The sequence below is a fragment of the Leucoraja erinacea genome, chromosome 30, assembly GCF_028641065.1.
Source record: "Leucoraja erinacea ecotype New England chromosome 30, Leri_hhj_1, whole genome shotgun sequence".
Lineage (NCBI taxonomy): Eukaryota > Metazoa > Chordata > Chondrichthyes > Rajiformes > Rajidae > Leucoraja > Leucoraja erinaceus.
The window spans coordinates 15,784,198-15,810,733 of NC_073406.1; the positions used below are offsets into that span (position 1 = coordinate 15,784,198).

Below are 26,536 nucleotides of genomic sequence, written 5' to 3' on the forward strand. Positions count from 1 at the left end.
CTTCGATGTGACAATCCAAGGTTTATTTTGATTTTAAAGGTTGGCTAATGGTTTCTGGAGATCCACGTTTCGCCACAAGAGACATTCCACTTCTGGCTGTTGCGGCATTTAATTACTTGCTTTCCGAAGAGTCAGTGCAAGGCATTTACAAATTAAATCTCAGTGGAAAAGTTCTGAGTTTGTTTTTTAAGGCTTTTCATAAAGAGATCAAAGGAAGGGGTTGAGACAAACTAGAACACAGTTAGAAGAACAGTTCAGACAATGACTGATCAGTAATGAACAGTAACAGATTTGGCAAATAGCTTCCACTACACTGTGCTTAGTTTTTGAAACTGTACACAACTCTGCCACACTAATGATGTGAACAGCTCTTTACAGTCTGGTTCTATTCAGCATTAGATATTTATCGGGAAATTGTTACGTGAAAACTCACATCTGAAAATCAATATGCACCATCCATGAATAGATCTGGTGAGAGCTTCTGTCAAGCCATAAAAGGCAGCTTTAACTTTAAACCCACTGGGCATTGAGGGCTCACACTCTTCAATAATGTAAAAGATGCACTTGTTTTCTGGCTGTGCTCGACTCTAGAAGATCAAGTCTGCTCTCTGCCACTGCCCCTGCTGTTCCCTCACCATGGTAAGTCATATCTGAACTTTGCCGGCAACTTACATGAATGTAGTTCATCATCGGTTCAAAGAGATGGGTTAGAACATTGAGTTATTGTTTAAAATTACACATTACATGTGGGCAACAGAACTTTTGAAATATATGTTAATTCAAGGTTGGCTCGAGTTTGATTGTGGCTTTGAAATTACTCTGAGTGCTCTCAGCAAATCGATTTTGCACCGGTTGTATCAAATACATAAGTGAGAGTTTATGTGATGTGAGAGAGAGGGAGCCAGATGCATGAAGTGAGATGTGTAACTGGCGTCTCCTGTATCTGGCTGATATCCAGGCTGTACTTTAAGGCTGGCTCTCTGTGTTGAGTTAATGAATTGTGTAGTGATTTTAGTGAGTGGTAAAACAGCAGACCAAGTGACGACCCTGTTTCCCTTGGACACACACAGTTTACGCCTTGGTTAGTGGGAGCCCGGACTGGGAAGGTCCTGGGTTGGGAAGAGCAGATCCGTGGAGTTACAGCCCAGGATCACAGGCAGTTGTCACCTCTGTGCCGAATCCTGGACCTCTCCATTCCTGCACTTCCTCAGTGACAGCTCCTGCACAGGGAAAGGCTGCCGCAAATTCACCATTTGCACGAATGCTCTTCAAAAAAATCTAACAGATTAATAGAGACAAATTTTTAAAAGAATAGAAATCCTAAAACACTGTGTTGAAAAAGTTAATTTGAACTTGGAATTTAGATCGTTTTCTTTAAATGAAACCTAATTTTCCTAAAGTAAATGGAAAGGCCGAAGGCCAGTTATGCATTAGTTTGGCAAGTTCATGTTTAACAAACCGATCAGAAGAGGATTGTCTTTATTGATTGCCTAACATGTAATAATTAATTTACAGTAAATGAAGGAAGCAGTTGTATCAGAAGGCAGATAACCATTTGTTCAGTGTTGTCCTGTATTTCAGTGCAGGCAGGCAGGCAGCTTTGAGCCATTCCGCCTTCGAGAAGCTTTGTACATTCACACTGCCCTTCTCCTCCTGTGCTTCAAACATTCCTCACCTCCGTTCAGCTACCATTTATCTCTCCTTCTCCCTGCTTCTTTCCTTCCCCTTCTCCCCTGCTCCCTCTACTCCCTCACACCCGACTGTCCCCTTTCTCATGCCATTCATGTTCATATGTTCTAGGAGCAGAATAAAGCCATTTAGCCCATCAACTCGACTCCGCCGTTCAATAATGGCTGATCTATCTTTCCCTCTCGACCCCAGTCTCCTACATTCTTTCCATTCATTTATTTCTGCTTTGTTTGCCAGTGATCTCTGGTACCCTGGGCACGGCTGTCCCTACCCTCCTGTGAAGGGCTGCACTTGCTGTAACAGCGCCAGGACCCGAGGGGGGTGAGGATGGCAGGGAGATGGCGAGCTGACAATCTCTCTGCCTTCACTGGGCAGCCCGTTAGTCTGGAGCTACCCTCCCACTTATGGAAACATGCCCCAGCACCCACAGTATCGTACACATTGTGATAAGATTACCATTCATTCTTCCAAACTCCAAAAAATTCAGACACCCTCCTTGATTCCGCTTCCCACCTTCAGTGCAAGAACAAAACCCCAAGATGTTGGAGTAACTCATCAATCGGGCAACAGTGTGTGTCTTTTTTGTAAACCAGCATCTGCAGTTCCTTTTGTCTACCTTCAGTCAGGGAATACATTTTGCGAATTGCCTCCCATCCGGCCTTATTAATTTTATTTTTGAGCTACAGCATAGAAACAGGCCCTTCGGCCCACCGAGTCGATGCTGTCCATCAGTCATCCATTCTCACTAATTCCATGTTATCCCTCTTTTGAGTCCACTCACCATACACTAGGGCCAATTCACAGACGCCAATTAACCTACAAACTTGCACCTCTTTGGGATGTGGGAGGAAACCGGAGAACCCGAAGGAAACCCACGCGGTAACAGGGAAAATGTGCAAACTCCACACAGACAGCACCCATAGTCAGGATCGACTGTGAGTCTCTGGTGCAGCGGGGCAGTGTTTCTACCAGATGCGCCACTGTGCCGCCCCTCTACGACCAAGTTTGTAGCTGACACACTCGCTGTGGTCTCACCAGTGTTGTCGTCCTGCCACAGCACTGCCTTGTCAGGGCGGCTTGATCCTTCTAGGGCACTGAGCAAGTAGCAAGCGTGCTTGGCAAGAGCGGAACTCGCTGTCAAAACATGGAGGGGACGGGGGACACAATTTTTTGGTGGCCACGCGAGCATGCGCACACTCACGCACACACGCGCGAGGCTTCGGAGGCTCAATTGAGCGCCAAATGCAGCTCAACTGCCTGTCTCTCCGGGTTAACTACAGCCCTGACTGGACTGACGGGATAACGGCGCTGCTTCTTCACACTGGCCATATTTCCCGCAAGCCCAGGCAGGGTAACCTGGCGGGACAGGCAGAGTTGAGCTGGGTTTAGTGCTGTTTCACTGCGCTAGCTGTGGGCCTGGAGACACAGCTCGCGTCTCTGTCTGCTCTGGCCCCCCTTGGGGGAGGGGGGGGGGGGGCACTCGGGACAGCGCAGGAGACCTGGCCGGGATCGATCCTACCTGCGGATGAGGCGCAGGTCTGTGCCACGTCTCCCTCCTCCAATCACCGCGCCCTCGATCCTCAGTCCCACCCCCACTGCCTCGCGGAAAGCGGAGATATTAAAATTGGGATCACAAAAACTTGGGGGGGATGTCCCCCACCTCTCAAAACGTGTCCCCTCTGGCCCCTCCCCCCCGGGTTTTCCGTCCCTGGGCTTGGTGCACAATGTAAAATGGCTGCCGCTCATTTTCCAATGGTCTCTGCATTGTCTCTGACTTTTCAAGCCCAGCACACTGCCGCCTGACCTGTTGGCCGAGTACAAGGGTGTGTTCGAGATGTTCGATGAGGAGGGGAACGGTCTGGTGAAGACAGACGACCTGGCAAAGCTGATGAGCCTGCTGGGGCTCAACGTCACCAAACGGGAGCTGCTGCAGATGGCCAAGGACGTGGACAAAGAGGGTGAGTGCTCTGCATGGCGTCTCTGGGGAATGTGGACACAGGATTAGCTTGTTAATTGACCCAGAGACAGTGACATCAGTAGCAAACCGGTTAATTAGCTAATTTAGTAATCCAAGGAGTTTGTTTTGTGATCCATTCTGCCCGGTGCAGCAGGTACATTTTAATATATATTCAAATTTTATTATTATTTTTTAGTTTAGAGAAACAGGCCCTTCGGCCCACTGAGTCCACACCGACCAGTGATCCCCATACACTAACACTATTCTACACACACTAGGGATGATTTTTACACTTACACCAAGCCAATTAACCTACAAACCTGTACGTCTTTGGAGTGCGGGAGGAAACCGAAAACCTCGGAGAAAACCCACGCTGGTCACGGGGAGAACGTACAAACTCCGTACAGACAGCACCCATAGTCAGGATTGAACCAGGGTCTCTGGTGCTGTAAGGCAGCAACTCTACCGCTGCGCCGCCGTGCCGCCCGGAAGTAATGTGAAGTAATCTGGAGTGAAAGGTTGGCGTCAGGAGAGGTGTCTATAAAACAACCTCTCTAGACGAGAGCTGGGAAAAGACTCCCATTTGGAAAACATGTTTAGACAAGTACGATTGTGCCTAACGTATAACAGGATTGTCACGGAAGTACACGCAAAAAAAAAGGTCACTCTACTTAAGTACATGTGACAATAAAATAGATTGAACTATTAGACTTTAGACTTTTTAAAACTTTAGACTTTAAGAGTCACAGCGCGGAAACAGGATTTTCGGTCCACCATGCCCGCACTGAGCAGCGATCACCCCGTGTCTCTGGTGCTGTAAGGCAGTAACTCTACTGGCGCGCCACTGTGCCATCCCACTGAACCTCTCTATTGAATCGCTGAATTCCGCCATCCCAGGTCCTGGGTAATGTAGTGACTCCTGGGTGTCCTGTACAATGATGTGAATGCTCAGCCGGTCAGGCAGCATCTGTGAAGAGAGAAACAGTGAACCTTTTAGGATTCCTCACATTCTTGGGTCTTTCTATCACCTCCCCCCCCCCTCCCCGAAGTACTGGATGGACACAGCAAATGGGTTTGTGCTCCTCAGCATGTCAGTGTTCCCATGAGTCATGGTGGGATCGTGCATCAGAGTGCAGATGCCCAGCACAGGGTAGAGCCTCCATAGCATCTAGCAGCAGTTCCCATTTCACAATGTGTATGTGTGCATGCACACATGTGCCCATGCCTTTGTGCATGTGTGTGTGTGTGTGTGTGTGTGTGCATATGTGCACGCGTGTGTGTGTGCACTGGCTACTTGCTCAGTGCCCCAGAAGAATCAGGACACACTGACAAGGCAATGCTGTGGCAGTGTGACAACACTAGTGAGACCACACCTAGTGTGCCAGCTACAAACTTGATCATAGAGGGACGGCACAGTGGCGCAACCCACTGCGACAGAGACCCACATTGGATATTGACCATGGGTGCTGTCTGTGTGGAGTTTGCACATTCTCCCTGTTACCGCGTGAGTTTCTCCCGGGTGCTCCATTTCCTCCCACATCACAAACTTGTGCAGGTTTGTAGGTTATTCAGCCTCTGCAAATTGTCCCTGGGGTAGAGGCATGTGCGTGCGTGCGTGCGTGTGTTGAGTGTGTCCATGTATATAGTGTGTTTTTTGTGTTTGTGTGTATGTTCAAGTGTTTTTATTTTTGTCTTCGTACATGTGGCTGTGTGTTTGTGTATGTGCGCACTTGCATGTATGTGTGTACCTATGTGTGCATGTATGCATGTGTTTGCGTGTCTGGCCATGCATGTGCGTGTGTGTGTGTGTATTTGCACATGTACATTTACATGTGTGTTCTTGTACGTGTGCATGTCCATATGTGAATCATACATCTTGGTATTTTCAATGGAGAATCTCCGGCCAGAGTCCTGATATAAATGCATTGTCACGAGCATCTGTGGCTGAGGCCAGTTTTCCGTCTGTTTCCTTTGACAGGGAAAGGACTGTTTAACTGCGACAACTTCCTTGTCCTGATGGGGGAATTCCTCGAGAAGTCAAAGAATCAGGATGAGGAACTGAAGGAAGCTTTCCTGGTGTTTGATCCAGAACGGAAGGGCTACATCGACTGGCACACGTTGAAGTGGGTGCTTTCAACCCCCACAGTGGGGCAGCGATAGAGTGGGGCTCTCCACAACACTGACATTACTGTGTGTGTGTGTGTGTGTGTGTGTGTGTGTGTGTGTGTGTGTGTGTGTGTGTGTGTGTGTGTGTGTGTGTGTGTGTGTGTGCGTGTGTGTGTGTGTGTGTGTGTGTGTGCGTGTGTGTGTGTACGCGTGTGTGTGTGTAGATATGTGTGTGTGTGTGTGTGTGTGTGTGTACGTGTGTGTGTGTGTGTGTGTGTACATGCGTGTGATTGTGCGTGTCTGTTCGAGCACATTTGTCCACATCTGTGTGTGTGTGTGTGTGTGTGTGTGTGTGTGTGTACGTATGTGTGTGTGTGTGTGTGTATGTGTGTGTGTATGTGTGTGTACGTGTGTGTGTGTGTGTGTCGTGTGTGTGTGTGTGTGTGTGTGTGTGTGTGTGTGTGTGTGTGTGTGTGTATGTGTGTGTGTGTGTACGCGTGTGTGTGTGCGTGTGTGTGTACGCGTGTGTGTGTGTGTACATGCATGTGATTGTGTGTGTCTGTTCGAGCACATTTGTCCACGTCTGTGTGTGTGTGTATGTCTGTGCAAGTGTGTGTGGCTGTGTGCGCATGTGTGTGTGTGCATGTATGTGTCTATGTATCTGTGTGTGTCTCTGTGTGCGTGTCTGCGTGTGTCTGTGCGTGTGTGTGCATATCCAGGTTCCCTATGCATTCCTGACCTCTCAGCGCCTGCCGTACCCGAGGGTCCCAGGCCAGGCCTGTGATGCAGGTGGACTCTGGGGGCCGCTGCCTACTGCACTCCAGGGCCCTGGCTCAAGTCCCACTGCAAAGGTGTGAGAACAAGAATCACATCTTCCCAGGGATCCAGCTGGCACCAGGGTGTGGTCTTAGATAAAGTGTCAGGCCAAGGACTTGCTGTGGACAAGGAATAGTTCATGTTTATAAATCATAGGAGCAGAATTAGGCCTCTTAGTCCATCGAGCCCATTCCACCATTAAATCACTGCTGATCTATCTTTCCCTCCCAACCCCACTCTCCTTCCGTCTCCCCGTAACCTTTGACAACATCGAGCCCTTTATTCCACCAGGCCCACCAGTATGGACACTGCTCGATGAAACATCACTCTGGCCTTTGACCAACATGTGTGGGAGGGTGTAAAGCGCAATGTTTCTTAAAAGAGAGGGACCCACATCCCAAGGACTAATGATGTGGCAAAATGCAACGTGCTGGAGTAACACAATGGGTCAGGCAGCATCTATAGAGGCAATGGACAGATACATTTTGGGTTGGGAACCTTCAGACTGATGGAGTTGGGGGGGGGGGGGGGGGGGGCTGGAAAAAAGAATTGGGCAAAGATTGGCAAATGATAAGTGGATGTAGGTGTGGTAAGGGGTCTGATGGACAGATGGGTGGACGAAGCGTGGAGATGCATGTCAGATTAGGAGAGATTACTGCGGCACAGTGGCACAGATTACTGCAGCATAGAGCTGCTGCCACACAGCGCCAGAGACCCAGGATCGATCCTGACTACGGGCACTGTTTGTACGGAGTTTGTACGTTCTAACCCTGACCGTGTGGGTTTTCTCCAGGTTTCCTCCCGTATCCCAAAGAGGTTCAGTAGTGTGTGGGTTAATTGAATTCGGTATGAATTGTAAATTGTCCCTAGTGTGTAGGATGGTGCTACTGTACGGGGAATCGCTGGTCAGCGTGGACACGGTGGGCCGAAGGGCCTGTTTCCGTGTTGTGTCTCTAAAACTAAAAAAAACTAAAAAGAAGAGGAGTGAATGTAAACGTGGAGGGAGAGATATGAGTGGAATGGGAGAGGGGGGAGCGGAAATGGGGACAAAATAATGGGTGTTAACCTGGGTTGGGGGATAAGCAGAAAAGGGGGGTTACTTAAAATTGGAGCATTCAATGTTCATACCGTTGGGTCGGGCAGATTGGCGTTCCGCTTGGAGCCAGCAGAGGGCAGGCTTAGCTTTCTAATGGAGGAATTTTCGCTTGGAACGCCTTCTACCCACTTGGGAACTCTACTCCCCCTGCAGGGAGGGAGGCAGTCAGCACTCACTGCTCCTGATCACTACGGCAGTAACCACTCGATAGAAACCAGCTGCATGTCTCCCGTGCTTGGACCTGCAGATACCTCGACACCATGGGCATCACGCACTCACTTAACCATATAACCATATAACAATTACAGCACGGAAACAGGCCATCTCGACCCTTCTAGTCCGTGCCGAACACGTATTCTCCCCTAGTCCCATCTACCTGCGCTCAGACCATAACCCTCCATTCCTTTCTCATCCATATAACTATCCAATTTATTTTTAAATGATAAAAATGAACCTGCCTCCACCACCTTCACTGGAAGCTCATTCCACACAGCCAACACTCTCTGAGTAAAGAAGTTCCCCCTCATGTTACCCCTAAACTTCTGTCCCTTAATTCTCAAGTCATGCCCCCTTGTTTCCCTCCTCTCAGTGGGAAAAGCTTATCCACGTCAACTCTGTCTATCCCTCTCATCATTTTAAAGACCTCTATCAAGTCCTCCCTTAACCTTCTGCGCTCCAAAGAATAAAGCCCTAACTTGTTCAACCTTTCTCTGTAATTTAGTTGCTGAAACCCAGGCAACATTCTAGTAAATCTTCGTGGAGTGTCGCCCTTTCTGACCCTTGATGTAGTATTTTTTTCTATAATGAGCTGATCAGTTTTTGGCAGGTCAGCTTTAATTTTGTTTAGTTTACTTTACCTCAGAGACACAGTGTGGAAACAGGCCCCTATCGCTCACCGAGGTTGCGCTGGCCAAAGATCACCCGTTCACACTAGTTCTATGTTATCCCACATTCACATCCTACACACTAGGGGCGAATTTACAGAAGGCAAATAACCAACACACCTGCACGTCCTTGGAATGTGGTAGGAAACCGGGGCACCCGGAGAAAACCCACGCAGTCACAGAGAGAACGTACTAACTCCATAGTCAGAAATGAACCCGGGTCTCTGGCAGTAACTCTACCACTCGACTGACCTACCGCTGCACCACTGTGCTGCCCTGCTCTTGCCCTGAAGTCGGACATCAGACCATTGAGTTACTCCAGCAGTTTGTGTCCTTTTGTATGAACCAGCATCTGCAGTTCCTTGTTTCGCCAAAGGCCTTGGTCTGATTTTTAGGTAGACAGGTCAACCAGACAATACATAAACCCAGCCTTGTTTTTCTACCTGGTGGATGCAAAAGGTACATGGCAAGAAGAGCAGAGGAGCTTTCTCTGGGGTGCTGGGATATTTCAGTGTGTAAACCCGCTGCAGGTTTCCGATCTTAGAACCGTAACTACAGATAAGTTTATAAAATTGAGTTGCTGCCTTACAGCGCCAGAGACCCGGGTTCGATCCTAACTACGGGTGCTGTCTTTATGGAGTTTGTACGTTCTCCGTGTGACCGTGTGGGTTTACTCCGGGTGCTCTGGTTTCCTTCCACACTCCAAAGACGTACAGGTTTGTAGGTTAATTGGCTTTGGTAAAATCGCAAATTGACCCTGGTGTGTAGAATAGTGCTAGTGTACGGGGTGATCACTGGTTGGCGCAGACTCAGATTCAGATTCACGTTTATAGTCACATGCACCAGTTAATATACAGTGATATTTGAGTTACCATGCAGCCGTACAATTAAAATAACACAACACAATTAAAAAAGAACGATATAACCTAACATAAAAATCCACTGTAGTGGAAGGCAATAAGGTTCCTCCTTTTGTTCATCCGTGTTTGGGGCCTCAGTCGCTGCTACGGACGGCCCGATGTACAAGCCCTCTCGTCGGGATGATGGAACTCCGACGTCGGGACAGTGGAACACATTTCACGGCTTGGAGTGCCCAAATCGGTGGGCTGATGGGCCTGTTTCCACGCTGTATCGCTAAAGACAAACGTCTGAAAGACAAGGAGAGGCCATTCAGCTCATCACATTCATGTTGGCCAGAAAGGAGCTAATCCAACGCTAGGTTTTAGTCTGTATCACAGCAAATCCATGACTCATTCAATGATGTTTACCTAAATCTTCACTGACTGATCCTTTCATATGTGCCTCCTTACTGAGAAAGGACAGAGAGAAAATACCGAAGATTTATGGATAGTAAAGGTTTAGAGGGATATGGGCCAAACCCGGAAGGTGGGACTAACATAGACGGGGCATCTTTGGCGAATGGGCAAGTTGGGCCGGAGGGCCTGTTTACATGCTGTATGACTCTATTCCCTCAACTGAGATTAAGCAGACTGGGACTCTGTTCTCTAAAGTTTAGAAGCAAGGGATGATCTCAAAACATGCAAAATGTTTCCAAATTCTCAAATTCCTTCCAAATTCCTTCTCTCCAATGCCTTGGACCAGGATTACAGTTAGAATGAGACGTGGGGTGTTTATGACTGAGATAGGAAAATGCTCTTCACTCAGTGGGTGGCGAACATTTGGAACTGTCAGCCCCAAGGGTTGATCAAGACTCAGTCACTAACTCAGATTGCTAGTCTTCAGCGCAATCAGTCGGGATATGAGCATTGGGCAAGAACATGGTGATGAGGTAGAAGATCAGAATGGCAGAGCAGGCTCGAAGGGCTCGGAGTCCTGGCCCTGATCCTACTTCTCATGCTCTTGAAAGGGAAATGGAACACAACCAACCAATAACATAACAACACAGGCTATGGTCTGAAGAAGGGTCCCGACCCGAAACATCAGGCTGCCCCCTCCCTCCTCAGAAGCCACCTGAGCCGCTGAGCTGCTGCAGAACTTTGTATTTTGTTCAGCCCATGGTCAGCACAGACACAGTGGGCCGAAGGGCCTGTTTGTGTGCAGTGTGTGACTCAATGAGATCACAGACTGTGTCGCTCCCACCACTATTTACAAAACTGCAACGTGAGCTTTTTAATGAGTCATTTCCAAACAGGAGAATGTTCTTTGCCATCACCACCTGTTTTGCTCTCTGTGGTTTATAAGGTATGTCCTGATGAATGCTGGGGAACCGCTCAACGAGGAGGAAGCAGAACAGATGATGTTGGAAGCCGACAAAGATGGTGATGGCACAATCGACTACCAAGGTAGAGGGGACTGCGACTCAGCGCTGGTTATGAACTATTGGCAATAGTTTAAAAAAATTACTAGATTGGTAATCCAGAGGCCAGGGTGGTCAAATCCCACAATGGGGGCTGTGGGATTTAAATTTTGGGTGGCACAGTGGCATGCTGGTAGGGCTGCTGCCTCACAGCTCCAGAGACCCCTGGTTCGATCCTGTCCTCTGGTACACTCTTATGTGGAGTTTGTACGCTCTCCCTGTGACCACATGGGTTTCCTCCGGGCGCTCCGGTTTCCTCCCGTATCCCAAGAATGTAGCTTAATTGGCCTCTGGAAATTGCCCCAGGTGTGTTAGGGAATAGATGAGAAAGTGGGATAACATAGAATTGGTGCGAATGGGTGATCGATGGTCGGCACAGACTTGGTGGGCTGAATGGACTATTTCCATGCTATATCTCTAAACTAAACGCTGACACACGAACCCGCTTCTTTTCTAGAATTCGTCGACATGATGACTGGTGAATCCTTCAAATTGATCAAGTAATTACTTCGTCTGAAGCAAGAGTTGCATCTGAACAGTGACTGCTCGGTGGCATTCCCGCATTGACCGATGTTCCATCAAGACTCTGAACACAATGACAAATATATATATATTTAATTTTGAGACCTTGTTTTCTTCTCTCTTCCACTGTAACACAGTGATCGTATGGTTTTGCAAATCACAATGTAAAATTCAGAGAGATTACGCGGGTGATTACAACCTGTGTCCGAGGTATCTCGGAGTGGGCCATGGGTCTTATAACCATGCACAGCTGCCAATAAACTGAATGGTACAGATTAAGCAGATTGTTTGTGATGGTGTTGTATGGGCAACACCTGAACAAGCTCGTTTCATACCGAAGAGTTTTCTCTTTTGTCTGCTTTTCACCTCTAACCATCAGCTAATCAAACTACCCACCTATCACTTGCCAGGCTTTGTCCACGCTTTTCCAGCCTTCTTCCGCCCTCCCTCCCAACTACAATCAGGCTGAAGAAGGGTCCAGGCCATGTTGTCTGTCCATTCCCTCTACAGATACTGCCTGACCTGCTGAGTTCCTCCAGCACTTTGGTTTGTGCTCAAGATTCCAACATCTAGTCAGAGGGTGGTGAATCTGTGGAATTATTTGCCACAGATAGCTGTGGAGGCCAAGTCAGTGGATATTTTTTAAGGCAGAGATAGATCGATTATTGATATACAGGTGTCAGAGGTTATGGGGAGCAGGCAGGAGAATAGGGTTAGGAGGGAGAGATAGACCAGCCATGATTGAGTGGTGGAGTAGGCTTGATGGGCCAAATGGCCCGATTCTACTCCTATTCCTTAATACCTTATGACGTGCAATTCTTTGTCTCCAGTGTTCAGTAAACCTGCCATGGACTTTGTGGGTATGGGAAGGAAGTTACTGACATTGTTTATTGATTCAGTCTCCAACAACAGATACAGAAATGTGGAGACCAAGTGGAATAGTAAGCAACATTTCCAGAGCCTTTCCCAATGTCCCTATGAAACCTACAGTATTGTGCTTAAGGGTTGGTCACCCTGATATAGGAAATATGTCATTAAACTGGAATGAGTACAGAGAAGACTTGCTAAGGATTTAAGGGCCTGAACTCTAGGGAGAGGTCAGGCAGGCTAAGACTTTATTCCTTGTAGCGCAGGTGGTTGAGGGATGATCTTACAGTGGGTGTAAAATCATGAGGGAAATAACAAAAACATATCCGCAGGGAAGGGGAATTAAGCATGGGCTTAAGGTAAGGGGAAAGGTTTAATAGGAAACTGAGGGGCAACATTTTTACACAGAGAGTGATGGGTATTTGGAACAAGCTGCTTGAGGAAGTGTTTGGGGCAGGTACACTTTGAAAAAAATATTTGGACAGGTATATGGAAAGGATATGGGGCAAATGGAAGTAGCTCATGGTCAGCAAGGACACGTGGGCTGAAGGGCCTGTTTCCATGCTGGATGGCTATGATATTCACATTTCAGCATATCAGAATGAAACATTTGTTAATCGTGGTCAACTGCAATGTCCCCAACCAGCAAACGTTTGCACAGCAGGATCCAACACACAGGCTGCTCCCGTGCACAAGATCTCACAAACAGGGAACTTGCAGACTGCCAACAATAATGAAAACTCCCACCACCTCTGCATTGGTCCTCGCACTACAGTTATGGACTCCCTGGTCATTCCCTTATGCACTGGGTTTGATTTCCGTCAACTAAAAATGGGAATTAGTGGCAAAATCCATTCAGCCCTTGGAGTCTGCTCTATCGTTCATTACAAATCCTCAATACTATCTATACTCCCACCCTCTCTATACAACTTAGTCCCTGGAGTCCTCATAAATCTTTTGCTATATTCTTTCCAGCTAATGGCATCTTTCCTATAGCAGGGTGGACCAAAATAACACAATACTCCAAATGTGGCCTCACCAACATCTAATACAATTGCAACACAATGCATTCACTTCTGCACTCAATTCAACAACTGATGAAGGCCAGTGTGCCAAGAGTCTTCTTCACCACCCTATCTTCCTGCGCTGCCACTTGCAGGGAACCATGCTCATGTATTCCTAGGTGCCTCTGTTCTTCTAGTTCTTAAGGTCTTAACTTTCCCTGTGAATATCCTGACCTAGATTGACTTCCCAAAATGCAAAACCTCAGACTGTCCAAAGGGAAAGAGGGGTTTACATTTCACACTGCTGGGGAATCCAACCGAGACAATCAAAAATTAGGTGTCCTTGAGACTCTTGAAAGGCGCCCATAAATAAAATTTATTATTATCATTATTAAAGACCTTTTTTCACCCCAGTCAGTCCCTCTTCTCTGCTGTCCTGTTCGGCACGTGCCAGCAGATTCAAGAACATCTTTTTCCTCACCGTTATCCGACTATTGAACGGACTTCCCATAAACTAAGGCTGTATTCCTGGACTCCCCATCTACCTCATTGCACCCCTTGCACTTTTTTTTAAACCTGCACTTTCTCGGTAGCAACAACACTATACTCCGCACCATTTTCTTTCTATTTTTGCACCACCATTTGTACTCGCACATGGTTTGGTTGTACTCCTTCCTGTAGAATGCCGTTTTCTTCATTGTGATACTTGTGACAATAATATACCAATACCTGCTATAGCAGCCTACCATATGGAACCTTAAAGGCCTTGCTGAAATCCATATAGACCAGGTCCACTGTCTTGGTTACTTCCAAGAAAAAGAAATCCCCGCTCAAAATTTGCGAGTCTTGTGCCGACTACCCCCAATCAATACTTGTCTTGCCAAATGCACATACATCTTATACCTCAGAATCCTGTGCAGTAATTTAAGAGTGCAGAAATGTTAGGCACCCTCTAGTCTTGTCAGTTTTATTTGGAGAGTGTCATTGAACTGGTGTGAATAGAGTTATTGTTTGGAACCTGGTTACAAGCAGAAATATTGGAGAGAATTATTTAGGGTGAAGGACAACTTCAAATGGGACCCATCTTCTGGAATGCAAAGATAAAGCATACCAGAGCAAAAAAATATATAGATGGCAAGCTGCACACCAGCAGCTCAGGGATAAACACACAGCATCGGCAAACTCTTTAAAGTGTGTGCACCAAGTGAAGATCAGGGGGACAGTTGACCAGAACGTCACCACATGCCTGTGGGCCCTACTGTTCAACCTCATACACTCCACACAAGAGGCAGCTGGTTCCAACAGAACATTACTAAGGCCCCTCAGCCTGGGTCAGTTCCCAATGATGCACCAGATTCTGTGGAAGTTCAAATAAGGACATTGGCTCTTTGAATATTTATTGTCAATTTCTTGATAAAAATTAAATTTAAAAAAAGGTTACAAAGCATTGTAATAAAACTAGAGCTTTATAAAAAATAGCATAACTATACATTAACATAAGAATGCAAGTAGTTTTCTCATTATGTAAACAAGACTTTGTTACCAACTTTGAGGAGAGTCACATTTGGCAACTTTGACCTTCTAAGCTAACAAATCCCAAATGGTTTTGCTGACCTGTTAATAGCAGCAGTCTCTTTATATTTGGGTAGTCAACAATAAAAGTAAGTGGCTGTGTACCGTGCAGATTTAAAGCCATTTCATGAATTAGCTCACTTTATCATAACCAAAAGCACAATTGAGCTAACCCTTGGAACGACGCAATGTGGGGGAAAACCACAACAGAAACAAGAAGGGCAGGAAAGAACTGCAGATTCTGGTTTAAATTGAAGTTAGACAAAATGTTGGAGTAACTCAGCAGGACAGGCCACATCTCTGGAGCGAAGGAATGGGTGATGTTTCGGGTCGAGGCCAGTCTGAAGAAGGGTCTCGACGTGAAATGTCACCCATTCCTTCTCTGCAGAGATGCTGCCAGACCACTTAAGTTACTCCATCATTTTACGTCTACCTTAGAAACCAGAAGGGGACATCCATGCTATTGTTTTTTTTCCCCCACTGCATGTTGGAACTGTCTGAATGAAATAGAAATGCTTTATTATGCTTGAAGATTCCCAACGTAAAATGAGTGCCCATCGGCACAGCAGTGCTGTGTGTTTGAAAGCCTGGCTTTCTTTAACGTGAAGAGCCCAATTGAGGCATCGAGAACTTTAGCTGCAAAAGTGCTGGTAGGAATGGAATGCAATATAAATACAAAATATGGAACGAAAAACTCATCGTGCATTTGTGCAAAAATATCATGTGAAACTCGGATGTTTGCATTGAATAGCGTCAACGGTAATGCACCCTCCTGATAAACCGACTGCTCAAATGTCATTACTCAGTAATGGAGCCATTTTGCAGCAATTTGCTGAAAATATTTCACTGCCTGAAAATGGTACACGGTACACGGACAAATGTTGATTCAGGGGTTCCTATCGCTACGACGATGCCGATGCAGATGATGCAACTGTTCCATCTGTGGATCCAGGCCCTCTGATCCTTTCTGGAATCTGAGCCCCATTTCCATTTGGATTCTCTGCCCCGCTCTTTGGGTCAGAGGTCTCAGGAGCTTTGGCCATTTTCAGGGCCATCTCATAGGTTGGAGGGTTGTCAATGGTGCATAGGCTGTATGATGGAGGAGGCAGGATGAGTTGACTGGGATCCCGCAACGGCATGTGATTCCTGCCGGTGGATATGTACTGCAGGGTACTGTTTGCTGAGAAAACAAAAAGAAAGAATAGTTTGTTTAGTTTCCAAAGTTAAATAAATTTACCAGAGTACTGGAGAAAAAAAAAAAATCATCTTTGTCCAGAGAAAAAGAAAAGGATTATCAAGTTAAATAATTCAAAAGCAAATGGCCTGAACTGCTGAAAGCAGGGACTGGTGGTTTAAAGAATTGTCAAACTTCTCAACAAACACTTCTCACAATTGAGACTTCAGACACCAGTAGCTTTCAGATAATGTTTAAACATGGAAACGTCAAATCTTCAAATAACATCTTCCTCAGTGCGATCACTGCAAGAATGTTTGCTCGTTGGTTCTTTCTCTCCACAGTTTGGGACAGCTGGTGGGTGTCAAGCATTGAGAGTTTGCCGAGGTCTAGAGTTCCCCCAAGTTGCTCTTGTTGAGTTCATAGGTTCTAGGAGCAGAATTAGCTAATTTGGCCCATCAGGTCTACTCCGCCATTCAATCATGGCTGATCAATCTTAAACCCAGACTCCTGGTCTTCTCCCCATAACCCCTGACACTGTTATTAATTAAGAATCTGTCAATCTCTACCGTAAAAATATTCATCGACTTGGCCTCTGCAGCCATCCTTGGCTAGGAATTCCACAGATTCACCACCCTATGACTAAAGAAATTCCTTCTCATCTACTTTCCAAAGATACATCTTTTTATTCTGAGGCTATGGCCTCTGGTCCAAGACTCTCCCACTAGTGGAAGCATCCTATCCTGGAGGACCTCGGATTGAGAACTGCTGCTAGCTATTCGATTGCATGGATTTCTCAACAGAACTGCAAGACACCCAACCTGAACCTGAACCGATACCCTGGGGAGGGGACAACTGCAATGCCACAGATTGAAGAAGGGTGGACAGGTGAAAAATGCCCTGCTCTAGTTATGTCAGATGTTACAAATATTAATCATTCTGATCAGGCCAAGTAAACGCACTTGGGTCAGACACTACGAACAAGTCTGTAGCTGACATGCTGAGCACCATGCAACGAGTGCAGGAGCCTAGAGTTGAAAATGTTTCCACATTCTATCATGGTGACAGCAAACAAAGGCTCGTCTCAGAGATAGTAAGAAACCAGCTGACGCATTGCCAAGTACCCATCCCCCGGTGAAAGCCGAGATCAAAGGGGGGGGGGGGGGTTCTACCGTGCAAAGGATTTTCTAGATAGAGGCTGCCTCTGCTTTTTCTGAATGTAACAACACTGCGTTCGGCCAAGACCAGCAACGATGCATGACGGAGGAACAGTAGGGACTCTCCCCAATGTCTGGGTGATTTGGATGCGCTGCTTGTAAAGGTCAGCAGTTTGAACAGGGATTGTCTGAGAGAAAAAATACAAACCCTTGTATTTGTATATTTACAGGGCAACGGGGGAAGCACAGGCAGGAGGCATGCTACCAAAGAGATAGGAGAGACATGATGGGTCAAACGACCGTGTCATGCTCAACGTTCCCAACGAGCGGGGCCCAAGCCCTTCAGTAGGCCCGCCGCCGAGTGAGGGTGGGGGGGGGGGGGGGGGGGGGGGGGGGAAAAAGAGGCCCGTGAGCAACAACGAGTGTAAGGGAACAATGGGGGACCCAACTGGGATGGGAGTATTTGGTGAACTTTTGTAAATTTGTCAGCGCGGATACACGACTTTATGCAAAACCTAGCGCGTCACCGTACTTGGGTGCACGTGACAATAACATGTCATTACCATTGTACGTATACACGTGGCGATTAGAGGTACAATGGTGTTGCTACTTACGTGTTATGCTGCTGTCATTGTCAATGGCGATCACAGTCACTTCGTACGGTCGGCTGGCAAAGGTGGGGGCTTGAGGCTTGGACCTCCGGCAGCACTTGACACAGCTGGCCGCCACCCCACACACCAGCAGCAGGAAGACTGTCAACAGAATCAACCTAGGAGGCAACAAGGGAAGCATTTACAAACCTGCACAAACACTACATGCTTAGTAACAGTTATCAGCCTTAGCAACCAAAGACAAAACTATCGGAGAAAACAAAACAGATCTTTGGGGCCATACTTCCCACAGGAACTGCAACGTCAGATAATTGGTATCCAATTCTCTAATGTCATTTATTTCTTGTTCCTTATCCACTTTATGTGAATCCCACGAGTATAGTCTATCACTATTCTCCCAAATGTGGTAATTTATTTTTGTTTATTAAACGAATGCCTTATTAAATACGAGCATTGACCCACTAATGATACCAAGTGTCGACGGCTAATGGACCAACCCAAGTTAATCCCGCAGAGTTACCCCTTGGGAGATTACTGGTAACTGCGTAAAGCACGTTCCCCAGTGTAGTTTTACATCTGTATACACCTCTGCTCTGTTCCTTGTCAAATATTCTTGTTAATGTAACACACAAACAAAAACAGAAATGGAGTGGGTGCAAGTTTACAGAACAAAATATGCTCTAGGCTGTAGAACCACAGAACTGCAGAAACTCAGTGGGTAGGGCAGCATCTCTGGAGAACATGGCTTGGTGAACTTTCGGGTAGGGACCCTTCATCAGAGTCATTGGGGGTGGTGGGGGGAGGATGTGGAGGAGAGGAGAGGCAGGACAAAGCATGGCAGATAATAGGTGCTCAGATGAGGGGGGGCATTAAGATGGGCTTAGTTGTCTTCTCATTTCTCTCAGCCAGTGACTCTGTTATTGTCCAAGGAGCCAGTGCATTATTAACATGTTCAGGAGGTGGCAGCACAGACCAGGGAGTGGATGCTGGATCTCCCCAGCTGAGCGTGTGGAGTGTGTACAGGTGAAGGGCTGATCTACATTCATCCATAAAGCCAAACCCCAAAAGGGTCAAAGATTCTGCCCACAATCGGTTTCAGTTTATCCCCACAAACGTTAGCACCTGGCCACATGTCGCCAGTTTGAGCTCCCTCTGATGAAGGCATCTCCTTCGCCTCACCCGACAAGTCCTTATCCAACTTCTAAAGCCCTTCCATAAGCTAGGGTACAGTCCCCGTTGTCCTAACCCCCTAATTACTTTCTTGATTAGTAAGGGCGTCAAAGGTTCCGGGCAGAAGGCAGGACAATGGGGTTGAGAGAGGAAAGTAGATGAGTCATGATTGAATAGCAGCAAACGATGGGCAAAATGGCCAAATTCTGCTCCTGTGCCTTATTGCAGATGTTGAACTTTTCCTCTGGAACTGTTACGCTGAAATGCTGAGATGTCCACAATTTAAGAAACAGGCAGGTTTGTTTGTGAATTGGCTTCTGTAAATTGCCCCCTAATGTAACATACAATGGTCGGCACAGACTCGATAGGCTGCTGTTTCCACGCTGTATCTCTAAACTAAAGTGCTTTGTGACTTTCAAACTATATTCTGCACTCTGTATCACAAGTTCATAAATGATAGGAGCAGAATTAGACCATCCAGCCCATCAAGTCTATCCAGTCATTCAATCATAGCTGATCTATCTTTCCTTCTTAACCCCATTCTCCTGCCTTCTCCCCATAACTTCGACCACACGTACTAATCATGAATCTATCTATCTCTGCCTTAAAAATATCCATTCATAGTCTCTGTAGCCTTCTGGGACAATAAATCCACAGATTCACCACCCTCCGACTAAAGAAATTCCTCCTCATCTCCTTCCTAAAGGAGCGTCCTTTAATTCTGAGGCTATTGCCTCTGGATCTAGACTATCCCACTAGTGCCAACATCTTCTCCACACCCACTTGATCCAAGCATTTCACTATTCGGTAAGTTTCAATGGGGTATCAATGAGAAGTATCTTTAAAGTAGACACAAAATGCTGCAGTAACTCAGCGGACAGGCAGCACTCAGACTGAAGAAGGGTCTTGACCCGAAACGTTACCCATTCCTTCTCAACAGAGATGCTGCCTGTCCCGCTGAGTTACTCCAGCATTTTGTGTCTACCTTCTATTTAAACCAGCATCTGCAGTTATTTCCTCCACATGGAAGTATCTTTCTCTTCACTCTGCTTATTGTACTCAGGCTGATTTACGTGTAGCATTACACTACGCAAGCAAACAAAAGCTTTTCACTGTAACTCCGTACACGGGACAATAATAAACTTCAACCAAAACCAGGAATCTCAGCGGCACAGTAACTGGAATGTAGAGAGAAACTGACACTTACCACACATACCACAGGTGGGTCCAATGCGAGCGGCAACTGTGGACAAGGAAAACAATCCCGATCATTCTCATTGTGTTCAGGAGAGAGTTAGATATAGCTCTTAGGGGTAACAAAATCAAGGGATATGGGGAGAAAGCAGGAACGGGGTACTGATTTTGGATGATCAGCCATGATCATATTGAATGGCGGTGCTGGCTCAAAGGGCCGAATGGCCGACTACTGCACCTATTTTCTATGTTTCCGATTCGTCATCAGCCGAAAGTTGAACCCTGGGGGCTCCAAGCCTTTTATGCTTTTATTTAACATTTGCAATTTCTGTTGACTGGATATAACACAGCAAACGCTTTTTACTGTACTGTACCTCCGTGCACATGTCAATGATAAACTAAACTACTTCATTGCTTTTTGGACTCAGTATTTGGTCCAAAACTCTGAAGTCAGTTGCAGAGTTGGATACCCCAGACCCAACATGTGCAAAGCAAACTGCCACAGACAGATCCGGGGGCCACTTGCCCCAGGGGAGTGGGGTTACGGCTGTGGGGAGTGGGGGGTATGAAGGGGAGAGAGTTGGGCAAGAGAGGAGGGGGGTGGGGTGGGGGGAGGAGAGGGATGGTTGGGGGAGGGGGGGGTGGAGGAGAAGGGAGGGTGGTGAGGGAGAGGGGAGTGTAGAGGGGGGGGTGGAGGGGGGGTGGTGGAGGGGAGAGGGGGGGGTGGGGGGGGGAGAGGGAGAGGGGGGGGGGGGGGGGAGGGAGGGGGGGGGGGGGGGAGAGGGAGAGGGGGGGTGGAGGAGAGGGGGGGTGAGGGGGGGGTGGAGAGGGAGAGGGGGGGGGTGGAGAGGGAGGGGGGGGGAGAGGGGAGAGGGGGGGGGGAGAGGGAGAGGGGGGTGGAGAGGGAGAGGGGGGGTGGAGAGGGAGAGGGGGGGAGAGAGGGGGGGGGGGGGGGGAGGGGGAGAGGGGGGGGGGGGAGAGGGGGGGGGGAGGGAGGGGAGGGGGGGGGGGGGGGGGGGGGGGGTGAGAGGGAGAGGGGGGGGGGGAGGGAAGGGGGGGAGAAGGGGGTGGGGGTGGATGGAGGGGGGGGGGGGGGGGTGGGGGGGGGGGGGGGGGGGGGGGTGGTCTCACCTGCCGTCCTCTCCTTGGTCGCAGTTCTGAGCCCGGGTGCCAGTCGCCTGCAGGAGAAAACCCAGAAACCATTAAACCCCGAGCGGAGCGGCGGCGGCGACGACAGAGTCCGCGCTGCGGGACTGGACGCAGCTGAGCCGGAGCCCCGGGGCATCAGCGCCCGGCTCGACACTCACCTGAAGCAGGCAGAGCACACACACTGTAGCCGTCAGCAGCGGCCGCAAGCTCGCCATCGCCTCCCCGCTTATCTGCTCCCACTCTCAGTTACTGCTTCCACCCTCACCGGTGTCCACCTGACTCACTGGGAACTCACGCACACACACACCCCAGACATTTATACACAGCCGCCCCTCCCTCCGCCTCTGCCCCGCCCGGGGGAGGATCAAGGCCGGCGGAGTCCAGGGTCGGGGGCGGGGGCGGTTGGAGAGGGTGGGTGACAGTGAGAGGCTTGGGGTACGTGTGGGGGAGTTGGGAGGCAATGAGTTAGTTAGTTAGTTTGGGGGGTGAAAGGATGGGGCAACGGGGTAGATGGATGCGGGACGTGGGTGGACAGTGGGGTGGGGTCGGGGGTGGAGAGTGGGGTGGAGAGGGAGTGGGACAGTGAGGTGGGGTGAGGTGGGTGGGTGACATTGTGGATTGGGTGTGGGTGTGGGTGTGGGGTGTGGGTGTGGGTGTGTGGGTGGGTGGTGTGGGTCATTCAAGGGTGTTCAGTCACATTATTCTGTGTGCCCCTTTCTCCGCTTTGTTGCCATTTCTTAAGAAATGAGATACATTCATTCTCCCGACAAGGGTGCTATGGATTTAAAGCCGCAGTGACAACACAGTGTTAAAGCACAACCGTGTAACAGGGCTGAGGAGGGGTCCAGGCCTGACTGCGACCTGGCGATCCATTTCCATAGGTAATTGTGGATTTAAAGCCTTTGTTTTCCTCCAACTTAACAAAGGACGACTCGGGAAACCACAAGGAGGATGTATCTCCACGGTTGTATGCAGAATGCATTGAAAATACTTCCCCAGATAAACTCTAGATTTCTGCAGCGTCACATTGAGGACTATTGCCCCACACCCGGCCACGTGAATATTTGTGATGGATTTTAAAAGATAATTAAATAATCACTGCCTCGGCAACTCTCCATGCGTGGTCCTCCCTCGCCGTCACAAGGTGACTTACCACTAAAGATTGTAAATTATTTCTGCCTTTTCAAAAACAGGAAGTGGATTCAGCGCCGACAAAACATTTGCATTTGTCTATCGCCTTTGACACTATCATAACAATCTGCAAAGTTTCACTCTTTTGTGCAGAATTGAACAGTGAACCACATTGTGAGTGATTAGGAATCCAAGAGGAAGGATGAGTGATAAACTTAGAGGGGTTTTGGTAGACACACTTGGTGGACAGATATAGGGCAGGTAACAATAGACAGAAAAAAATGTCATGTCACAACAGTAGCAATAAAAACATTCTGAATTGTGAAATTCTATGGTCTGTGTCGTCGATTTCACTGTGGACTATGATTTTAAACTACTATGATTACCTAGTATTACTAGGTAATAGTGTCACTGTTGTGATTGTATCACATTATTCCATTTAAGGTCCTATTAAGCTTCACGTAAGAATTACATCGTTAGGTTGCTGGTAATATAACAACTGCACCTTGACCTGAATTAGAGGAGGCAGTTCTAAAAGACGTGCAGGAACAGAGAGATCGGGGTATTATGCATTGATCATTGGAAAAGGCAGGGCACGTTGAGAGTGTTGGAGAGACCACATGCAATAGGACCACGTGCAACTTATATATAAAGTCCTAAGTTGAGTACAGGAGTATGCAAGTGACCACCGTCCTTTATGTAACAGTGGTCATGACTAGAGTTTGTTCTGGAAAGGTGTGAAGGGTTTGGAGAGGCTCCAAGGAGAGATCCTGGAATGATTTCAGAGATATCCTAGCGGAATCAGGGGATAAGGAGAGAAGGCAGGCACGTGTTACTGATTGTGGATGATCAGTCATGATCACAATGAATGGCGGTGCAGGCTCGATGGGCCAAATGACCTCCTCCTGCACCTATTTTATAGATTTCTATAAAAATTCTCCAGAAATGCTGCCTGACCCAGTTAGTCACTCCAGGACTTTGTACCTGGCCTCCTTTCATGCTGTACCTGTTGTGTGTCTAGGAAGAGCTGAGCAGTGGCAAAGGTATTGGAAGCGGTTTAAGAGAGCGGATTCCAGAGTTTGGGGTCTGGGTTCCTGAAGCCATGGGTCCAATGGTGGGGGGTGAAGGTCCATCAAGTGGCCAGAATTGGAGCGGAGACCTTGGAGTATTGTGGTGTTGGAGGGGGAGGGGTGGGACATTTGAAAACAAGGAAGAGGAATTTGGAGTTGTGCCAAGCGGGAGTCTAAGTAGGTGAGTGAACACCAGGTTGATGGTTGAATGGGATCTGGAATGGGATAGGATCCGGGGTGTAGAACTTTGGGTGACATCACGCATACAGAGGGTAGATAAGGGAGGCCAGCCCAGTGCGTGCTGGAATCTATGATAATGGAACCAACAAAGACATGGAGAAAGGTTTCTGCAGCAGGGGAGCTGAGCTGATGGCAGCGTTGAGCAATGGTGCCGTGTATGGTCACAGAGCAGGCATCTCATAGAGTGGGAACAAGCCCTTCAACCCACCTTGCCCACACCGGCCAACATGTTCCATCTTCACTAGTCCCACCTGCTTACATTTGGCCCATATCGCTCTTAAACCTGTCCTATCCATGTACCTGTCTAAACATTTCTTGATGTTACAACCACTGTTGTGTCTTTTGCAAACTTGCCAACCAGGCCATGTATGTTCTCATCCAAATCAATTATTATAGATGACAAAGGACAATGGCTCAGCACCAAACCCTGAGGCATACCACCAGTCACAGGCCACCAGGCCGAAAGCAACCTTCCACCATCACCCTCTGCTTTGTTCCATTAAGCCAATTTTCTAACCCTCTTAAGCAGCTTGGATTGGGGGAGAAAGATGTTACCAGTCGGAGGAGATGGGCAGATTCTAATAACGAGAGGGATTTTCTGGCACCAAATGGTCACTGTCACTGCCTTCTCCCTCTTCCACAGACACACAGCTGATCTGGAGCTGCCATTAATGGACAAACAAACAACGTCAATCTCTCTGTTTAAGAAGGAACTGCAGATGCTGGAAAATCGAAGGTACACAAAAATGCTGGAGAAACGCAGCGGGTGCAGCAGCATCTATGGAGTAAAGGAAATAGGCAACGTTTCGGGCCAAAACCCAAGGGATGGATGCCAAATCGCAGAAACTATTCTGTGCCAGTCATTTACACCCTGCGTCAGAGTCTGCCAGAGGTCTACCTGTCGGGAGTCTTGTGGTCGGGTCGAGGTGGACGGGCCGCGCAGCTGTGAACAAAGGCGGACACAGCGTGGGGGGGGCCGCAGAGACAAAGGGGATCCCAGCGTGGGGAGGGGGGTTGGAGAACAAAGGGGATCCCAGGTGGGGAGGGGGGTTGCTGAGAACAAAGGGGAACCCCGCACAGGGGGTGGGCTGCTAAGAATTAATGGGGACCTAGCTGGGGCTGGTGGGAGGGCGAAGAAGGGATGAGTACTTTGGTGGCACCTCTGTGCAACTCTTTTATGTGCACTTTGAATCAAAAATAAAGATTTTCACTGTACCTAGAGAGTGGTGAGTCTGTGGAATTCTCTGCCTCAGAGGGCGGTGGAGGCTGGTTCTCTGGATGCTTTGAAGAGAGAGCTAGAAGGGCAGTCGGGATATGGGGAGAAGGCAGGGACGGGGTACTGATTGGGGATGGTCAGCCATGATCACATTGAATGGCGGTGCTGGCTCGAAGGGCCGAATGGCCTACTCCTGCACCTATTGTCTATTGTCTAGCTAGCTTGGTACAAGTGACAATAAGATATCATCATCACACTGTGAGGGAGAGTTACGCCTGTGGCCATGGCCAGTATTTATCCTCCAGCTAAAACAATAGCCGATGATGACTGTTGTGGGATCTTGCTGTGCATCGAACAGTTCACATGTTTCTGTCATCACTAAAGTGGCAACACTCGAACTTTGCCGGTCGGCTAATTCCCCGCCCTCACCTGTATCCACCCATCACTCGCAAGGCTTTGACTTCCCCACCCCTCTATTTTTCAGATTTCCGCCCCCCCACACCCGCCCCTCCCCCCAGTCCATTATTCTGAAGAAGGGGTCCCGATCAAAAACATCGCCTGACCATTCCCTCCACAGATGCTGCCTGACTCGTTGAGTTCCTCCAGCACTTTGTGTTTTGCTCAACACTTTGAAAGACGTTCATTGTGTGTGGGATCTTTGGAATGTTCTGAATGGGCGCTCCATCAATGCACACCTTTGTTCTGGTTAAACAGACACCAGTGTGTCTGGCTTTTGTGTTTGTTTGTCCTAGTGTGCCGTGCCTCACCTTTGGGCCAGAGGTGTCCCGGGATAAGCACGGATTGCCTGGGACCAGGTGCTGTGTATCCAGAGCTGACTGAGTGGCGGCTGCTGTTTGTGTAACCCTTCGTCTGTCGTCAGGTCGAGCAGACCAGCGGGGCCCCTCACGCCAGCTCTTCCTGCGCCCGCATGTTTTGGGAATCGGCAGGAATGACCAGCTCATCACTTTCCCCGGCTGGTCACACTGCCCGCAGCCAGCGAGATACGACAGGACAGGATCCGGCAGCGGTGAGCGCCAGAGATCCCGGCATAGACCAGACACGGACAGGGGGGGTTAGCGTACACAACCCCCCCCCCCCCCCCCCTCCAAAATAACCATGTCAAGCATAGAAAGCAATTGTTAAAAAAACACATCAAAGCCTCTACTTCCTGAGAAGATTACGGGGATTCGGTATGTCAGAGAGGATTCTCTTTTGAAATTCTTACAGGTGTACAGGAGAGAGCATATTGACTGGTTGCATCACGGCCTGGTTCGGCAACTTGAATGGCCAGGAGCGAAGAAGACTGCAACAAGTTGTGAACACTGCCCAGTCCATCGCCTGCTCTGACCTCCCCACCATCGAAGGGATTTACGGAGTCGCTGCCTCAAAAACGACGAAGAGGCTGCCTCTCTCGATTATTATATTGTTTACAGTGTACTATGTTTACATGTTCAGTTGTGCTGCTGCAAGTGAGAATCTCATTGTTCTATCTGGAATATATGACAATAAAACACTCTTGACTCTTGTCTCCCTTTACGCGGTTGTGTGTGGGGCGGGGGGGGGGGTTTAGGGGGTGTGATAAATCTTGCACCCC

At 48.3% G+C, this 26,536-nt stretch overlaps 2 protein-coding genes across 2 annotated transcripts; one reads left to right on the top strand and one right to left on the bottom strand.

Moving 5' to 3' along the window:
• Nucleotides 1-526: 526 nt before the first annotated feature.
• LOC129711692 (calglandulin-like) lies at nucleotides 527-11,666 on the top strand. The gene is made up of 5 exons (XM_055659546.1): nucleotides 527-639; nucleotides 3,473-3,647; nucleotides 5,625-5,769; nucleotides 10,751-10,851; nucleotides 11,323-11,666. Exons 1-5 carry the CDS (start codon nucleotides 637-639, stop codon nucleotides 11,367-11,369), a joined length of 471 nt encoding a protein of 156 aa, XP_055515521.1. The 5' UTR covers nucleotides 527-636; the 3' UTR covers nucleotides 11,370-11,666.
• Nucleotides 11,667-14,638: 2,972 nt separating this feature from the next.
• LOC129711691 (transmembrane protein 52-like) lies at nucleotides 14,639-21,600 on the bottom strand. Its single transcript, XM_055659545.1, has 5 exons — nucleotides 21,444-21,600; nucleotides 21,268-21,314; nucleotides 20,150-20,185; nucleotides 17,776-17,930; nucleotides 14,639-16,010 (listed from the first exon to the last, which is right to left on the bottom strand). Exons 1-5 carry the CDS (start codon nucleotides 21,498-21,500, stop codon nucleotides 15,733-15,735), a joined length of 573 nt encoding a protein of 190 aa, XP_055515520.1. The 5' UTR covers nucleotides 21,501-21,600; the 3' UTR covers nucleotides 14,639-15,732.
• Nucleotides 21,601-26,536: the final 4,936 nt, after the last annotated feature.